Below are 17326 nucleotides of genomic sequence, written 5' to 3'. Positions count from 1 at the left end.
TTCAGAACCCAGCCCTCTTTCCACTGCATCATCTCGTAAATTTAGAAGCACAGGTATCATAAGCCCATCCTTGCCCATGAATGGAAATCACCAGGCAGGAACTATCACAAAGAGTGAAAAGGGAATTTATATGTATGTATGTATGTGTATGTATGTATACACACATATACACATGTATACAGTTTTGCTTGTGTATATATGTACATGTATATGTTTATATGTATGTATATTATGTATGTGTTATATGCGTACATGTGTGTATATATGTATATGTGCATATATTTCCTATATGTGTATACATATATGTATACATATATACATGTATGTGTGTACAGGTACACACAGTGATGAGTTCATTGGTGCTTAAATGATGTTCTTAAAGTGCCAATGGGGAATAAAGGGGAGGATGCTTAAAGAGCTCTAGATTCAGAGCCTAGAAACTTAAGTTCAAGCTTAAGACCAGTCACTAAATGACCGCTGTGTGACGTTGGCTAAGTTATTTCTTTTTTTTTTTTTTACCACTCTTTCCTAAAATGGGAGGGTAGTATATTATGGGAAAGGGACCTAGGTTTGGATCCCATTCTCCAATGTAGACTAATTTTATATTGGGGAGACGTCATATAGGAAGGAAGGAAACGTGTGTGAATACCTACTATGTGCCAAGTACTGTGCTGAATATTTTACAAATATTTTCTCATTTGATTCTCACAACACCTCTGGGAGAGAGGTAATAATATTATCTCCATTTTATAGTTAACTTAACTTAGGTCACAGAGGTTAAATGACTTAAAGCCAAGTATTATGTAAGTGTCTGAGGCTAAATTTGAATTTGGATCCTCCTGACTCCAGGTCCAGTGCTTTATCCACTGGGTCACCAGGCTGCCTAAGAAGTACATCTGAATTGGACCTTGAGAGTTGAATCTGTGTGACTCTGGGCAAGTCACTTAGCCTCTATTGCCTCTTAAAAAAAAAAAAAAGTTATTCTATTGAATAACTTCAGTAGCTAGAAATAGGGTGGGGAAGCCATTCTAGGAATGGGGGTGGAGTGATTTGAGCAAAAGGGCAAAGACCAGAAAGGCTATTACTTTGCCTGACTTTTAAAGCCCTTCCAAAGGTGGCCCCAGCCTACCTTTCCAGGTTTATTATGCATTAGTTTCCTTTCCATGTTCTGTGTTCCAGCCACATTGACCCACTTGTCTTCAGTGCTACTCTGCCCATTATCTTTCGGCTTTTTCAGAGCCTGCCTCCTTTTCCTCAAAGACTACCTAGGTTCCTCCAAGGTTCCGTTCAGGTGCTATTTATTACTCAAGGCCATAAAAAGGACCCTAGGGGATAATCCCCTCTCCCCCCATCTTCTACCACCCAGAAAATCAATCTGTATACATTTTGTATTTATTTAGTATTTTCTCTTATGGAATTTAGTCCTTCAGGTCAAGGATTATTTTGTTTTATCATTTTATTACCAGGATATAGCATAGTACCTGTCATGTAGTAGGGATTGGATTATTACAGTTAGGACAAATACCATTTACCTAGTGGAAAATGTGCTAAGACTCAAGAGCCTGGGGTTTCATTCCTGACGGACACTTGTTTACTTTGTGACTCGGGGCACTTCACTTCTGTAAAACTCCTACTTGCTTTTGCTAACTTGGTCCTGTATGTTAAATAATAATCATTATTGTTATAAGTAATAATAATAATAAATGGGGCAGCGAGGTGGCACAGTGGATAGAGTGCCATGTCTGCAGTCAGAGAAACTCATCTTTATGAATTCAAATCTGGCCTTAGCTGTATGACCCTGGGCAAATCACTTAATGCTGTTAGATTTGGTTTCTTCATCTGCAAAATGAGCTGGAGAAGGAAATGGCAAACTACTTCAGTATCTCTGCCAAGAAAACCCCAGATGGGGTCACGAAGAATCCGAAATGATTGAAAAACAACTAAGCATAAATGTAATAAATACTATTATAATAATTACATATGGTTTTATATAATGTGTCAAATTAAATCATACATAATATTATATATAATAATTATTATGAAATTATATTACTTTTAATTATACCTACATAATTTATATATAATTATACAGCATGCATGGATATAATTATACAATAACCACTATTATAAATATATTATACAGAAAAAAAATCCTCCTCTGATGTTATATCATACATTGGTGAATGACCCTGTGTTCACAAAGCCTGTACCCTTTAAGCCACAACTCTGATATATTCTAAGAAGTTGGAAAGACTTCATACATAGGGACAGTGATGGATTCGTGTTATGTGAGAACTAACCTAGCCAGTGTAGGGAAGAAAATGTTGTCTAGTTGACAGAACATTGAATTTGGAATCAGGAAATTCTTTGGGTCCCATCTGAGAAACTTACTAGCTTTGTGACCCTGGAAAAGTCACTTATCTTTCTGAAGTTTAGTTTCTTCATCTATAAAAGGAAGGTAATACTTCACAGGGTTATTTGGCAGTCAAATAAATATTGACTGTAAACCCCTTTGTAAACCTTAAGACCCCATGTAAGTGATGGTTGTTATTAAATTCAGAAGCATGTATCAACAGGTTTGTTGTAGAAAGGAGATATATGTGACCATGGTAACTTTGAAAAAAAACAATCTACCAAATTGGGGATGAGTTAATATCTGCACCGATAGCAGGAGTACCCATATTGATAAAGCTTTGTTGTTGTTCATCTGTATCAGTCATGTCTGACTCTGTGAACCCATTGGGGTTTTCTTGGAAAGAGTACTGGAGTGATTTGCCATTTCCTTCTCTAGCTCATTGAGGAAATTGAGGCAAATAGGGTCACATGCCTAGGAAGTATCTGAAACCAGAATTGAACTTAAGAAGATGAGTCTTCCTGACTCCAGGTTCTATCCACTGTACCATCTAGCCAGTGTATTGATAAAACTACAGATCCTTGAATATTTGAAGTAATGATAGCTGGCATTTCTGTAACTCTTTAAAGTTTACTGAGTACTACACATACATTATCTCATCTGATCCTCATAAAAACACTATGAGATAGATAACTAGCTATGCTTATTATCATTCCTGTTTTACATATAAGGAAATTGTGGCTCAGAGAGTTGGTTACTTGTTGATGACCATATGGCTAGTAAGTCTAGAAGGTAGGATCTGAAATAAGATTCCCTCAACCTCCCCTCCAAAAAGTCTAGCACTCCTTCCACTGTCTCATTAAATTTAATCTCCTTTTTAAAGGCAAGAAATAAAGAGGACAAGAAAAAGTCACTTGACCAATGCCACCAAAGTTGATGGCAGAGTTGGTACTAGAAGACTAGCCTCCTCACGGTAAATCCAACATGCTCCAAATATTATCTCTTCTTATCCTCACAACCAGCCTGGGAGTTAGGTGCAGTTATTATCCTCATTTTACAGCTGAGCAAACCAAACCTGAGAGATCTGAAGTGACTTGCTCAGAGTAACACAACTGAGTCTTCTGGCTCCAGGTTGCACTCTTTATCTACTATGCCACTTATATAATTCAGTGACCATCATGCACCACTTCAGGTCCCCTGTTTATAAGACTAGGCTTATAAATAGAAAGCATAAACAGCTTTTATCTACTGGTGCTATTTTCCTGGGCATATTCCCTTGGTGGTCCTGGGAATGGGTGTGAGGAGAGAGGTTATGAACCCTATTCTCCTGGACAAATTTCCTTTTTCTCCTGTCCAAGATGACTGGTGATAGTCAGAAGGAAACCTAAATGTTGTCTAAAGCACCTAGTTCCTAAATGCAAATCTCCTCTACGACACTTCTGACATTTTTTTTTTTTTTACCATCGCTGCTTGAGAACTTGCAGAGATGGAGAACTTACTACCTTCCAAGGAAGCCTCTTTCACTCTGAGACAGTTATGATTGTTAGAAAGGTGTTTTTTGATTGTTTTGTTTTGCTTATTTTCCTTCCAATGAAGCTGAAATCTACCTCTCTGCAACTTTTACCCACTGTTCTTTGTTCTGCCCTCTGAAACTCAGCACAATAATTCCAATGCCCCTTCCATGTGACAGCTCTTCAGATCCATGAAGACAGCTATTTTCTTCTGTTCTCCAGGCTAACTATCTCTTGTTCCTTTTTCTGATCCTTGTATCGTGCAGTTTTGAATAGCCTCCTGTTTTCCCTCCTCTGATCACTCTCCATCCTGTCAATGTCCTTTCTAGCAGGGTTATGACTCTGTACAGAATGTGTTTTGTATTCATCAGGGTTTCCCATCACAGAATTTAGCATTTCAGGTGAAAGTCTGTCTCTTTATCTTCTTATGGCTTATATGAATCAGTGGAAGGAATCTGTATTAGTTTTAAAAAACCTCAGGAGCTCCCTTCCAAAGTTAAACTCCTTTCCTACCCTTTTGCCTATAGTGTTGCCTTCACCTTCCCTCAGCTTCCTCCCCTCTCCTCTAGGTCCCATCCTTCCTATTTCTTTTGTCCCTTTTGAATCTCTTTTATTTGTGGCTACTAAACCAGTCCTACTCTGTCAGTATAGCCCAACTCTGAAAAAAACATAGGAGTCCATCCAGTCCCCCCACTTCAGCTGCAAAGTATATCTTCAAGACATCCTTTTTTGAGATTAGAGCTGATATCTTGAATTTTCCCTTATTTTTCAGGCTTTCTTTGCCTCATCTCAAATTTAAAAACCGAAAGAAACCTAAAAACCTTAGTCCCCAAACAACAATTGAATTCTTTATTCATTAAGGGAGTGTATGTGGAGAAAACATAAAAAATTGGAAAGTTTCTTAATATTTATTGCCTGGGTGAGATTCTAAGTACAAAACCAATGAGAGAATCAGAATGTTAACGCTTAGAGACACTTCATAATACAGAATTATAGAACATACAAAATTATAGAACATACAAAATGAATGCTGAACTTGAAAGATGAACCAGAACATAGACTAACAATTGGAAGAGACATTAGCACATAAAATGCTAGAACACAGAGTGTTTTATTTGAAAGACACTTGAAAACCTAGAATGCCAGAGCTGGAAGGGACCTTAGAATATGGAAGGGATCTTAGAATGTTAGAACATAGAACATCAACTATGACATCTGGAGAGACGCTTTAGCAATCTTATCTAACCAACTCACTTAACATAGGAGGCTCAGGGAGGTACAAGTTAAAAATTTTAAGGTCACATAATTAATTAGTAAATTTTAGTCTTTATGGAAAATACAGTACGACTGAAGAAACAAGGCTAATGGACCCCAAACAAACGAGAACTTGTCTGATGAAGCATAAAATAAGTTGTATGAACAATACCCAACCTTCAGTACTTGAATTCAAGTTAGTATTTCATAGTCTGGGGACTTTGCTCAGAGACTGAGAAGTAGGGGGTAGTATAGGTGAACCAAAGGTAGGACAGAGAGGATTTATTTACATTCCATTTTTTATTTTGCCTGGTAAAATACAAGTCTGGTTCTGCTTTTCCTGAAATAACCCAAGTCCTAGGATAACCTACAACTCTTTAAAGGGAGGGTTTAGCTTCTTCCCTTGGGCAAGTTATTTCCCTCTCTAGATCTCACTTTCCTCATATGTAAAATATGTTATTTGGAATGCATAGTATGTTAGGCCACATCCAGCTTTAATATTCTTTTTTTTAAGGTCCCCCTTGATGCAATTTCATCTGATTCTGGACCGTCCAAATACAGTTAAAGTTCTCTTTCCTTTATGATGCAGAAAGTTCTGGAAAGCATAGATGAGCCAAATCATCAAGGACAACTTCTTTCCCAATATAAGTTAGATTGCAGCCCCTATGTCAAGTCAATGAGCATTTATTAAACACCTGCTGCATTCTAGCACTGCACTAAGCCCTGGAAATACAAATAGAAACAGAAAGAAAGACCGTTCCTGCCCCTATAAGAACTTACTTTATAACAGGGGAAAACAACATGTAAAAGGGAAATGAAAAGCCATGGGATATTTGGTAGGGGAAGGAGAGAAAAGTTTAAGGGGGCAAGATAAGGAAAACAAGATTTCAGCTTGGAGAGGAGAAAAGACATGGCTGACCTGGGACTCCTTAAAGTGGAGGTTTGGGAAGGAACCTCAATCAGAGGGAGAGGCCAGAGGGTGGAAGGTACTTCCAGAGTATGAAGTCCAGGGACTGAGTGAGCTTTCAGGATGAGGAAGTTTCTGGAGCATTATAAAGAAGGTCTAGGTGAGTTAGAAGTGCAACCTAGAGGGTAATGAAGACATGACTGGCCTAGGCCTGCCCTTTCAGTGCCTTTCTTCTCATCCCAGATGAGTTCACCATGATTTTTGAGGGTTAAATGCAGTAAAGTCAGATCATCCCATTTCTCATCTATGGCTTCTCAGCTGGACAGCTCCCATTTTCCTGTCTGATTGCTGCCACTCAGGGAGAGAAGCCACTTTGAAAATGCCAGCCCCAGGAACTCTCTACTTCTTCCTGCCCTTCAGCCCCATCTCTGAGAGGCTTTTGACTCTTTCTCTTTCCTCGATCAAGTTCAGGCCCTGAGTATTGCTGCCGCATAGAAAGTGAGCCTGGAGCTGCAGCTGATGATGTACATCAGCAGACTCTCCCGGGCACAAACCAGAATAATTGTGCGAATCAGTCCCATTTTTCTCTTCAATTAAGGCCCCGACTTTCCAATTTTAAAGAAACACATACGACTTTTCATCCAGGGAGAAGGAAGCACTTGCCTGTAGCTGTTTTGCTGTTCTCTGGTTTGGTGTCCTTGGTTCTCCTCTCAGGTCAACTCTGTGCCTCCTTTCTGTACTTTTTTTTTTCTTCCTGTCCTTGCTTTTTCTTCTGTCTCCCCAGCTATGAGGAGCACTGTCTGAACTTATCTTCCAGAAATTCCTGGCACTACCAATTATCCCAAGTTAAGTCACAGTGATTTAAATGGTTCATGAAATCTTTTTTCTGACCTTTGCATTTTGCTAATAATTTGACTCATAGGTTAGAGTATACTGTTGTGAGGGAACCGTGGGAAGATATCATTATTGAGGAAACATTAGGAGCAGAAGTTTTAGAATTAAAAGTTAGTCTAAGTAATTTTACAGATGAGGAATCTGAGGCCCAGGTGATCTCTTTGATAGCAGAGCTAGTATTCAAATCTAGTACTTCTGACCCAAATCCTGTTCTCTTTCCAGCTTCAGAAATGGAAAGATACCTCATGAGGTTGGGTAAAATAAACACTTTTTTTTGAAGGCAGCAAGGTGGTACAATGGATAGAGTACTAGTCCTAGAGTCAGGAAGACTCATTCTTCTGAGTTCTAATCTGGTCTCAGACACTAGCTTTGTGACCCTAGGCAAGTTGTTTAACCCTGTTTGCCTCAGTTTCCTCACTTCTGATATGAACTGGAGAAGGAAATGGCGAACCACTCCAGAATTTTTGTCAAGAAAACCTCAAATGGGGTTATGACTGAAAGTGACTGAACAGCAGCAACAAAGGATAAACCCTAAATTGGAAATCAGATAGCATAGGTTCTAGTTCTAGCAGAGTCATAACTAGAGTAGAGCCATGGGGGCATTCACCCAGGGCATTGATATTTATAGGGTACTGATAATAATAATGCTCATCAGTAGCAAAGAAACAACTAAGATCAGCACCGAGTTAGCAAGAATAACTAGTTAAGAACATGAAATTATCTTCCTACCTGCTTTGGCTCTTTCAAACTCCTCCTCCTCTGTCCAGGCTTACCTGGCTCCTCCCCAAATTAGTGGTTTCCCCAACAACAGTTTTGAGTATCCTAAAATCTTTCCTCTAGTAGATCATGGTCCCTCTATCTTTCATAACAGAATTTGTCTTTAAAAGTTTTGATTTGAGGGTACATTTTATGCTATTTGTCTCAGATGCTCAATATCCTATTTAAGTCTGAGTCCCTATCCTACTCTGCAAACCAGCTTACTCTGTAATTAGCCTTAAGTTCTTCATAATGATAATAATAACTCATATTCCTATAGCACTTTCTTTTCAACAGCCCTGGTGAGGTAGATAATCTAAGCATGCATTTCCATTTTCCAGATGAACAAACTGTGGCTCAGAAAAATGGGTCCCCAAGCTAATAAGGGTTTGAGTCAAGACTCCAACAGAGAGCTTCTGATTTAAAAGTGCAGTGACTTTTCTTCTATACCCTACAGTCTTTCTCCAAAGTATAAAAGAGAGTCAGGAAAGAGGACCTCTAGTGTCTCTTTGAGTTCTAGCATTCTATGATCTAGTCCTAGCACATTATTTTACAAAGGAGGAGACTTGGGGCCCAAAGAGGGGAAGTGATTCACTCAAGGTCACAAAGTAAAGTGCCTGAAGTGAGTGGCTGTCTACTGAAGGTGGACAATTAAAGGAATGAAATATTTGCTGTGAAGCAAAGCGATGATCAAGGAGTGGGTCTAATGTCCAGTCATGATTCATAATGCCACATCCATAATCCAAGACTCCTTTTAGTTGAGCTCAAAGCATGTTGCAAACCTTGACTTATTCATCTTTTCCCAGTGTCTTTCCAAAATAAACAAATAATTGTAAAATATAATTCAGCGTATCATCTAAAAGCTAAAAATTAGCGTTTGTCTTCCATCCTGGCCTATGCTCTAAGGAGTAACCATTTTATAGAATTTGAGGGAATTAATCAAGTTCTCATTACAGTGTCAAAGAAATGCCAACAAAGGAGCCAGAAGATAAAGAAAGGAATACTTCAAAACAAGGGCTTCATTTTGAAATTATCCATCCTTTCTACTTTTAAAATCCACACCCAGTTAGCAAATGGGAGTTATGGATTAGTTTCTATTTTATCTCTATCTCCTTCTCTACTCACCCTACTCTTAGACTCTCTGGCTGTATATTTGTCTGATCTTCCCCAAAATGCCAACAGCTCCGTTCTTTACTTTTCATAGGCAAAGCCGCCAATTAAAATCAGCAGGGTGTTTGGTGTGAATTAGGCCTCTCAGCCTGGCCTGCTGGAGTGGAGTGGGTGGTTCTGAAGGTGGTGGGGAGTGGGTTGTGCTTAGGCAATGGCACCCTGGGGTTTAGCCTCAGGCTTCTGAAAGAGAAACTCTGTCATTCAGGCCCTTGGCCAGTTCTGGAGAGGGGGAGGAAGATCCCAGCTGATTCTCCCTAAACCCTGGATACCCTGGATTGGAATTCTGTGGACTACTGAAAGGATTGGGGAGAATAATAGAATGTGATGCTGAATGTCTGGTTCTAGTGTTAACTGTATGCAAACCCAGAGTTACCTCTCTGTGCCTCATCTTCCTCTCTGTAAAATGTAGGGGTTGGACTAGATAAACTAGTCTCTTTGAGTTCTAGTGCTAGGATTCTAGGATCCAGTGACTGAGCTCTACTGTTTGAACATTTATGCATTCCCTGGCATCCCCAATGCTGAGCACAAGATATAGCTCCTAGTAAGTGCTTAATAAATGCTTGTTCGCTGTCTGTATCCTAAAGTCCCTGCCATCTCTGATAGTCTATGTTATAAAGTCCTTTCCAGCTCCAACATTCTATGTTCTGTCATTCTGTGTTCTAAGGTTCCCTCCAGTTCAGACATTCTATGATTTCCATTGTATATTTTTATCATTTTGTTATTTTTTTCTTACTTGAATGAAGAATTTGTTGAAGAATTTAGAATGTAGGCATGGTAAAGCAAAATCATGCCATTTTCCATGGAGGAGCTGAATGGTCAAACACTGGAAGGGGGCAGGGCGGGGGAAGATGATGGTGTAAGGAGTGGGGTGGTTAAGCAGCAGAGATTTAGAAAGGAACAGAGAGATTCTCTCCCTCCCTTCCTCTTTCCTTCCCCTTGGTACATCATGTCCCTCTTTCCAGTCAATACGTATTGAAATCCAGGAGTAAAGAAAGCTAGTTATTTGGTTGTATTGGAGTTAAGAGTTTGCCAAAAGTGGAAGGCACGTTAGGTCTCCAGGGAGGGGAAAAAGCATCTTCAAAAACGTTCCTTGTGGCCTTACGCCAAATGCCTTGCAGTAGGGCTGTGTCAGCCCTTTCTAAGACCCTTCCCACTAGCGCTGTCCTGTTAAGCAGACCTCTCCTGTTCCCAGGGCTGAGGCAGCCTGTCACTTGCTAGCCTGGGAGCGGTTATTTATAGAATTCAGTCCCTCCTTCCCATGCTCCCTAGCCTCGCCTCTCTACTTGCAGGCTAGCTCCAATTATCTGTGCATGGGGGAGAAAGAACCTGGCAGGTCTGGAGCAGGCGAACAGTGTGGTAATGGTCCCTTCACACTCTCAAACTTTCAGTGCTTTTCCATTCTTTCCATATTTACTCTTCTTTTTATCCTACCTGATGGCCTCTTCCTCTTCTATTCTTTCATCCATCCTCTAACCTCCTCCCCCCTGCTGGCCTAGTCTTTTCCCAAAACCTCAGTTAATGTTTAAACCTATATGAGATTTCCTGGCAAATTGAAATTTTTGGTTCACGGAAAGTGAACCTAAAAATTGTTTTCAATTCATCCCTTAATATTGACAGTATTTCTCCATTTCCCTGCCTTAGGAAGGGTACTTACTCAAAGTTAAGAGGATAGGTTCTGCTTCTCTTGTTATGTATAGGTTGCCCTTGGACAAGTCAGTTCTGATACATGACCCTCAGTATCTTCATCTGCAAAAACTATTATCTCTGAAGTCCTATTTGAACTAACAGTCTATTCAGCCTCAAGGCCATATGTGGCCTTCTAGGTTCTTGGGTGCAGCCTTTTGAATGAGTCAAGTTTTACAGAACAAATCCTTTTATTAAGGGGATTTGTTCTATGAAGTTTGGATTCAGTCAAAGGGCTGAGGATCTAGAGGGTCACATGTGGCCTTGAGGTCGCAGGTTGTCTACCCCTGGTCTATAAGCTAAGGTCACATAATTTTAACATTCTATGTCTAAGCAGTTTATAGTCCTTTAAAATGACAATTTCCTATGTTCTTTGTCTTAAGGGACCTTAGAACATGTGTTCCACATCTATTATATTCTAAAGTCCCAATAAACCTATCCAATATTTTATATTCTAATATCCTATGTCCTAAGATATAACCTCTTATTAGATGGTCTATATTCTAAAGTACATTTTAGCACCAACACTTTGTTTTAAGATCATTTCACCTTTAACATTCTATGTACCAAGGCCCCATCTAACTTTAGCATTCCATGTTAAAAGGGTCAGCCTACTTTAACATTTTAAAACTCTAACTTTAGCTTGTGGACTGTAACTAAAATTTAGTTTGTCATCTTTCTTGACATTAGTGATCCCTATCCTGGGTGGTGGATGGAAATATAATTGTAGTAGGTTGACATGAATGTATCCTGGATCCAAGTTGTCCCCTGGAAGTTGTTTTAAAATAAGCAACTAACATTAGATCCTTAATGTGACCTTTATCTCTTTATCCTCAAAATCCAAGACAGAAAAAATAATGAAGAAGATTATAGGCCTGAGAGTCATGACCTGAAATCTAGCTGTGGTCATTGCAAAATTTTTCTAACTGGAGTAAATAATTTCTGAGCCTGTTTCTTCATCTTTAAAATGGGATTTGAGGGGGAAGGAAGAGGAGGTTGGGTTAGATTAGCCATAAGTTCCCTCAAAGCTCTGTTAATTTACATTTCCAATCTTACGTTTTAAGGCTGTAGTGTCAAACTCAAGTAGAAACAAATGCCTGTTGACTGCATACTGACTTAGAAAACCACCAGTTTACATCATCTGTGTTGTGTCGCATTTTATTTATTTTGTTAAACACTTTATCAATTACATTTCAATCTGATTCAGGCTACATTTGCTCTGGACTGCACAAATTTGACAGGTCTGTAATGGACTTTTGTTCTTTCACTTTCGGTTAATCATGGATTTACTAGATTTCCTCATCCATGTTTTCTCACTTCTCACCCCCCTAGAAGATTTAGAGTCAGAGGACCTGAATTTGAGTCCCAGCTTTGTTACCCATTAGCTATGTATGTAGCCTTGCAGAAGTCATCTCACTTCTCTGCCTGTGACCTCATCGCTAAAATGAGGGCATTAGAAGGTATATCTCTTTCAATTTTAAATCCTATGAGGTAATGATCCTATTATAATGTCACTCTTCAATTGATGTATCACAGAATCATAGAATTTCAGAGTTGGAAGGGACCTCAAAGATTACCTAGTTCTTCCCCTTCCCACCTTCATGGCATTTTTCTGTGTTATTTTCTAGGTCACATTACATTTTTTTTCTTCCCCTGTCTCTATCACCTCTTCTATTTTCTTCTCTCATGTCTCTCTTCCCTTTTTGTCATCCTTTCCCTCCATTTTCTTTCTTTCCTCCATGTTTTCCTCACCCCCTTTGCCTCCAGCGGTCCTACCCCCCATCCCTACACGTTGTCCTCTTTCTGAGCCCCCTTGCTGTTTTTCATTGCTGTATCATTAATGTGCTCTTTGATACAGCTCACAGCCTAATGATTATTCTGAGGTCAGCCTATGCAGGTGCCATGAATTTCACTAATCCAACTCAGAGAGCCTCTGTCCATAATCGCCCCTCCTGTTCTACAGGGTCTGAATCCTAATTTGTTATTAGCCACGTCTGCTGCTGCTATATTCCCAGGGCCTTAATTTTGTCTTTCTTTTTTCTTTTCTCTTTTCTTTTTTTCTTTTTTTTTTTTTTCACCCAGAGCTCTGAGCTGCTTGGAGGAGTCTGAGAATTTGTCACAATGAAGTGTCTATTCTAACGGTGGGGGTAGGAGCCTCAGGTTTTACAAAGAGTTCCAATGACTGGCAAGGAGAAAGGGGGCGCTATCAGGGCAGTGGAATATTTGTTGATTGGGAAAGGCACCCTCTAAATGGATTATTGTTCTGAGAGCTTTAAGAGGGGGTGAAAGCCACGTGTGGTCCATTTGAAAGAGAGTCTTTGTGGAGATTTTCATTAGGTGGTATGGAGGGTGACAGAATGCCAGATTTTGAAGGGATCATAGAAATCATGCAATTCTAAAAGCTCACATTTATGTGGTGTTTAGGGATTACAGAGTGTTTTACAACCACCATTTCATTTGTTTCTCCCCAGTAATCATGTAAGGTAAGTAATATAAATATTTTTTGTCCTCATTCCAAAGATGAGAAAAGTAAGGCTCAAAAACATTACAAAATTTATTGAATATAATATAGCTAGTAAGTATCAGGGTCAAAACCTGAAACCAGGCCTAGTGACCCTTAAGACCTCCAGGTTTCTTTCCTTCTTTCCTTCCTTCCTTTCTTTCTTCCTTCTTTCCTCTTACTTCCCTTCTCTTTTCTTTCTTTCATTTTTCTTTTCTTCTTTCTTTCTTTCCATCCCTAATTTTTTAGCTATAGAAACAGGCCCAGGAAAGGAAAAGAGAGTCACCAAAGGTAGAAAGTGTCTTAGTGGCAGAGCACTGACTGGAACCCAAGTCTTCCATCCCTTAATCTAGTCATATTTCCAGTTGTTCATTCAGCATGGCCACTTGGAGGAGGGGGTGCTTCAGTTGGAAAAAATTGGACTCGTATCTCATACTTAGCAAACAATACAGATTTTAAGGTACCCATTGTATAGCTTCTTATTATTCTACCTGTTTCCCTGAATGAGGTTTTTCTTCTGTCCTACTTGTAATAGGATTGCCTTCAAAAAGCCCAGGTTCTGAGAACCAGGGAAGGGAAAAACTTGTTAATTTTAAAATCCAATGGAAGCAAATTCATGGTTACTTTTACTATGGACAAGTGGCAAAGACAACAATAATTCTAATATCCTATTTAACTAAAATATATATTTGTATAAAGCACTGTGGTAAAATCTTAGAGAAATACAGAGATAAATAGAAGGCATAATCTCTGCCTTCAAGGAACTTTGAATTTAGCTTATTTATACTCACAACTGTAATTAAATTGTGTTTTTATTCAACACAAAGTTGTGTTGAATAAATGTCAACCTATAATATAAAATAGAATATAAATGTGTAAGAGAGGTACAAGGGGTGTGATATTTCCCAAAAGGGAAATAACACTTCAGCACTTCAACATGTGCTGCTCATGAACACGTGCGTATGTGTATGTGTGTGTGTGTGTGTGTGTATGTATGTGTGTGTGCTGTGTTCAAAGTAGACTTTGTGGAAGCTTTACTTTTGTTGATTCTTAAAAGGGATGGATACATCCTATCCTTGGACCTATTTGCCCAAGGATAAGATCTTGGGAAAAATCACTTTACTCTCTTTAGGTCAAAGGATTTAAAGCTGGAAAGGACCTTAGAATTCTTCTAACCCAATGTGTTGGTTGAAATAAACCTCATTTTGTAGCAGAGAGGGAGGGAGAGGGAAACTATAACATGAGATGGAAAGTAATTAACCCAAAGTTACACATCCAGTAAGTAGTAGAACTAGTATTCAAACCCAGGAAGGCCCCCTGACTATAAATCCAGTCCACTTTCCCCTGAAGCTTATGATCTTGTTTTTGTGGTGGTTGTTCTTTTTAAATTTCAGAAATGAGAGTCAGTTATTTCCAGTATCCTTTCTAGGACCGGTGCTGTCTGTTCTTAAAATTTAGGTTTTCTTGTCTCACCCATTTCTATCATCACAAGTCCATGGAAGTTCTGACCAGAACCATTTTCCTAAAGAAATAGGAACTTGAGTATCAGGTTGTATCTTGTGCACAGGCCTAGATTTATTTTCCGGGTTAGATACTTCTCCCATCCTGACCCGCCCCCCCCCACTCCACAGTTTATTGAAAGGTAGCTGATATTCTCTCTCTCTCTCTCTCTCTCTCTCTCTCTCTCTCTCTCTCTCTCTCTCTCTCTCTCTCTCTCTCTCTCTCAACAGGACTATACAACAGTGGCTTACTAGAGTCCAGTCCCTCCTCTACTGCAATGAGAATGGGTTCTGGGGGACCTTCTTGGAAAGTCAGCGAAGTTGTGTGTGCCATGGTAGTACCAGCCTATGCCAGAGGCCCATCCCCTGCATCATCGGGGGCAACAACAGCTGTGCCATGTGCAGCCTGGCCAACATCTCCCTCTGTGGCTCCTGCAACAAAGGCTACAAGCTCTATAGAGGTCGCTGTGAGCCCCAGAATGTGGATTCAGAGCGTAGTGAGCAGTTCATCAGCTTTGAGACAGACCTGGATTTCCAGGATCTCGAGCTGAAGTATTTACTGCAGAAGATGGACTCTCGCCTTTACGTCCATACCACCTTCATCAGCAATGAGATCCGCCTTGACACCTTCTTTGATCCCCGGTGGCGCAAGCGAATGTCCCTTACCCTCAAGAGCAACAGAAACCGCATGGACTTCATCCACATGGTTATTGGTATCTCCATGCGTATCTGTCAGATGCGCAATAGTAGTCTGGACCCCATGTTCTTTGTCTATGTCAACCCTTTTAGTGGAAGTCACTCTGAAGGCTGGAATATGCCCTTTGGGGAATTTGGGTACCCGCGCTGGGAGAAAATTCGCCTCCAGAATGGCCAGTGCTATAACTGGACTCTGTTGCTGGGCAACCGGTGGAAAACCTTTTTTGAGACTGTTCATATCTACCTACGCAGCCGGACTCGGCTGCCTTCCCTACTGCGCAATGAGACTGGACAGGGACCGGTGGACCTGTCTGATCCCTCCAAGAGGCAGTTCTACATCAAAATCTCCGATGTACAGGTGTTTGGCTACAGCCTACGGTTCAATGCCGATCTCCTTCGGAGTGCAGTGCAACAGGTCAACCAGTCATACACACAAGGAGGGCAGTTCTACTCCTCATCCTCCGTGATGCTGCTGCTGCTAGATATCCGGGACCGAATCAATAGACTGGCGCCTCCTGTGGCTCCAGGGAAACCCCAGTTGGATTTGTTCTCCTGTATGCTGAAGCACCGCCTGAAACTGACCAACAGTGAGATCATCCGTGTGAACCATGCACTGGATCTCTACAACACGGAGATCCTTAAACAGTCGGACCAAATGACAGCCAAACTCTGTTAACCCCAGGGACTCCTTGCCAGGGACTGATCCTGTTGCTGTACAAAACAACAGAACAAAACAAAACCTAAACAAACAAAAAATCACCACCCACAAAACAAATACAAAAAAAAAGATAAAAAAAATTTGTAAAATGTAATTAATATTCAAAGAAAGGAGAAAATTCTTCATTTGTTGGAAAACTAAACCGTTCTAGCAACTGTATAAAACTGTTGGGCATGTTTGTTATTTCTATAATCCGTCATAAAAGAAGGGTCGCACCTTTCTTTCAAGCTGTGAAGGTGTTGCTTGGTAGGCTTCAGGGGCTGCATTAAGGGGGTAGAGGAGGGAACATGTACACAATGAATTGTAAAGATCTCTGCTGTGCAGGTGCTAAGATTACAAAAAGAAAGAGCTATATGTAATGTAAGAAAAAAAAAACACTGCCATTTTTCCTTGTAGGAGGAAATAGGCAAAGATAAAGAAGAGATTTCTTCAGTTAAGATGTCTATCCTCTTCATGATCATTTCCTTGTGGGGACCTGACACTTCACCCTGAAGGTGGGAGAGGGTGAAGTAAGGGCAGATTGTTCATTCAGACTGGGAAGAAGCCTAGACCAGCAGAAAGGAAGGCTCTGCGGGGAAGGGTATTGGTTGGTGAGCTGTATGTTTCTCCCTCACATGCTGGGTAAAAGAAATCCTTTCTGCTTTGGGGCTAGCACTTTGGGGGCACTGATTAGTAGAGATCCAGAGAGTTAGAGAATTGTACAGTCTGAATTTGGTACTTTGAAAAAATAAACATGCCAAGAAAATTTTATCTGCAAACTCTCCCATGATCTTCCAAAGAGGGGGCAGGAGAGATAAGAAAAAGAAATAGCCTTCACCATATTACAAACAAACCCTGGCAAGTACAAAGTCAGTGATCCAAATGGAAAGAAAAAAAACTGAGAATATCAAGGCGAGAGTAGGAAAAGATAGATGTAAAACTACATGGTGTCATGGAAAGAACACTGGATTTAGAGTCCACATTTGGGTTCTAAATGTGGCCTAATATTTTCTGTGTGACCTTGGATGACTCTTTCTAAGCCTTAGTTTCCTCATTTACAAAATGAGAATATTGACTCAAATGATCTCCAAGGTCCTTTCCAGCTCCAAATCCTATGATTCATTGTCCTGACAAATTAAAGCTCCCTAGCTGGAATTTTTTTTAAATCTGATTTTTAATATTAAGTAGGATGTATATATAGCATTCCATCACATTCACACATACATATATGCATATGTGTATATAAGAGCTATACCTATCTGTTCATAAATCTAGAGTTGGAAGGAACCTTAGAAATCATCTAGTTCAACCCTCTTATTTTACAGATGAGAAAATGAAATGGTAAATGATTTGCCCTTGCTATATTGAAAATAAATGGCAGAGCTAGGATTTGAATCCAGGACCTG

General features: G+C 39.9%; 1 protein-coding gene across 1 annotated transcript in view; it reads left to right on the top strand.

Moving 5' to 3' along the window:
• The window catches only part of BRINP1 (BMP/retinoic acid inducible neural specific 1), a 175813-nt gene extending 159438 nt beyond the window's left edge, over window positions 1-16375 (top strand). Inside the window, exon 8 of the mRNA XM_072631757.1 lies at window positions 14759-16375. Coding sequence (XP_072487858.1) covers window positions 14759-15899 — 1141 coding nt within the window. The 3' untranslated portion in view covers window positions 15900-16375. The remainder of the gene's footprint in view (window positions 1-14758) is intronic.
• Window positions 16376-17326: the final 951 nt, after the last annotated feature.

The sequence above is a fragment of the Notamacropus eugenii genome, chromosome 1 (genome assembly GCF_028372415.1).
Source record: "Notamacropus eugenii isolate mMacEug1 chromosome 1, mMacEug1.pri_v2, whole genome shotgun sequence".
In the NCBI taxonomy this organism is placed as follows: Eukaryota; Metazoa; Chordata; class Mammalia; order Diprotodontia; family Macropodidae; genus Notamacropus; species Notamacropus eugenii.
Note: the sequence above shows the minus strand (reverse complement) of the source record. Positions and strands in the feature narration are given on the sequence as shown.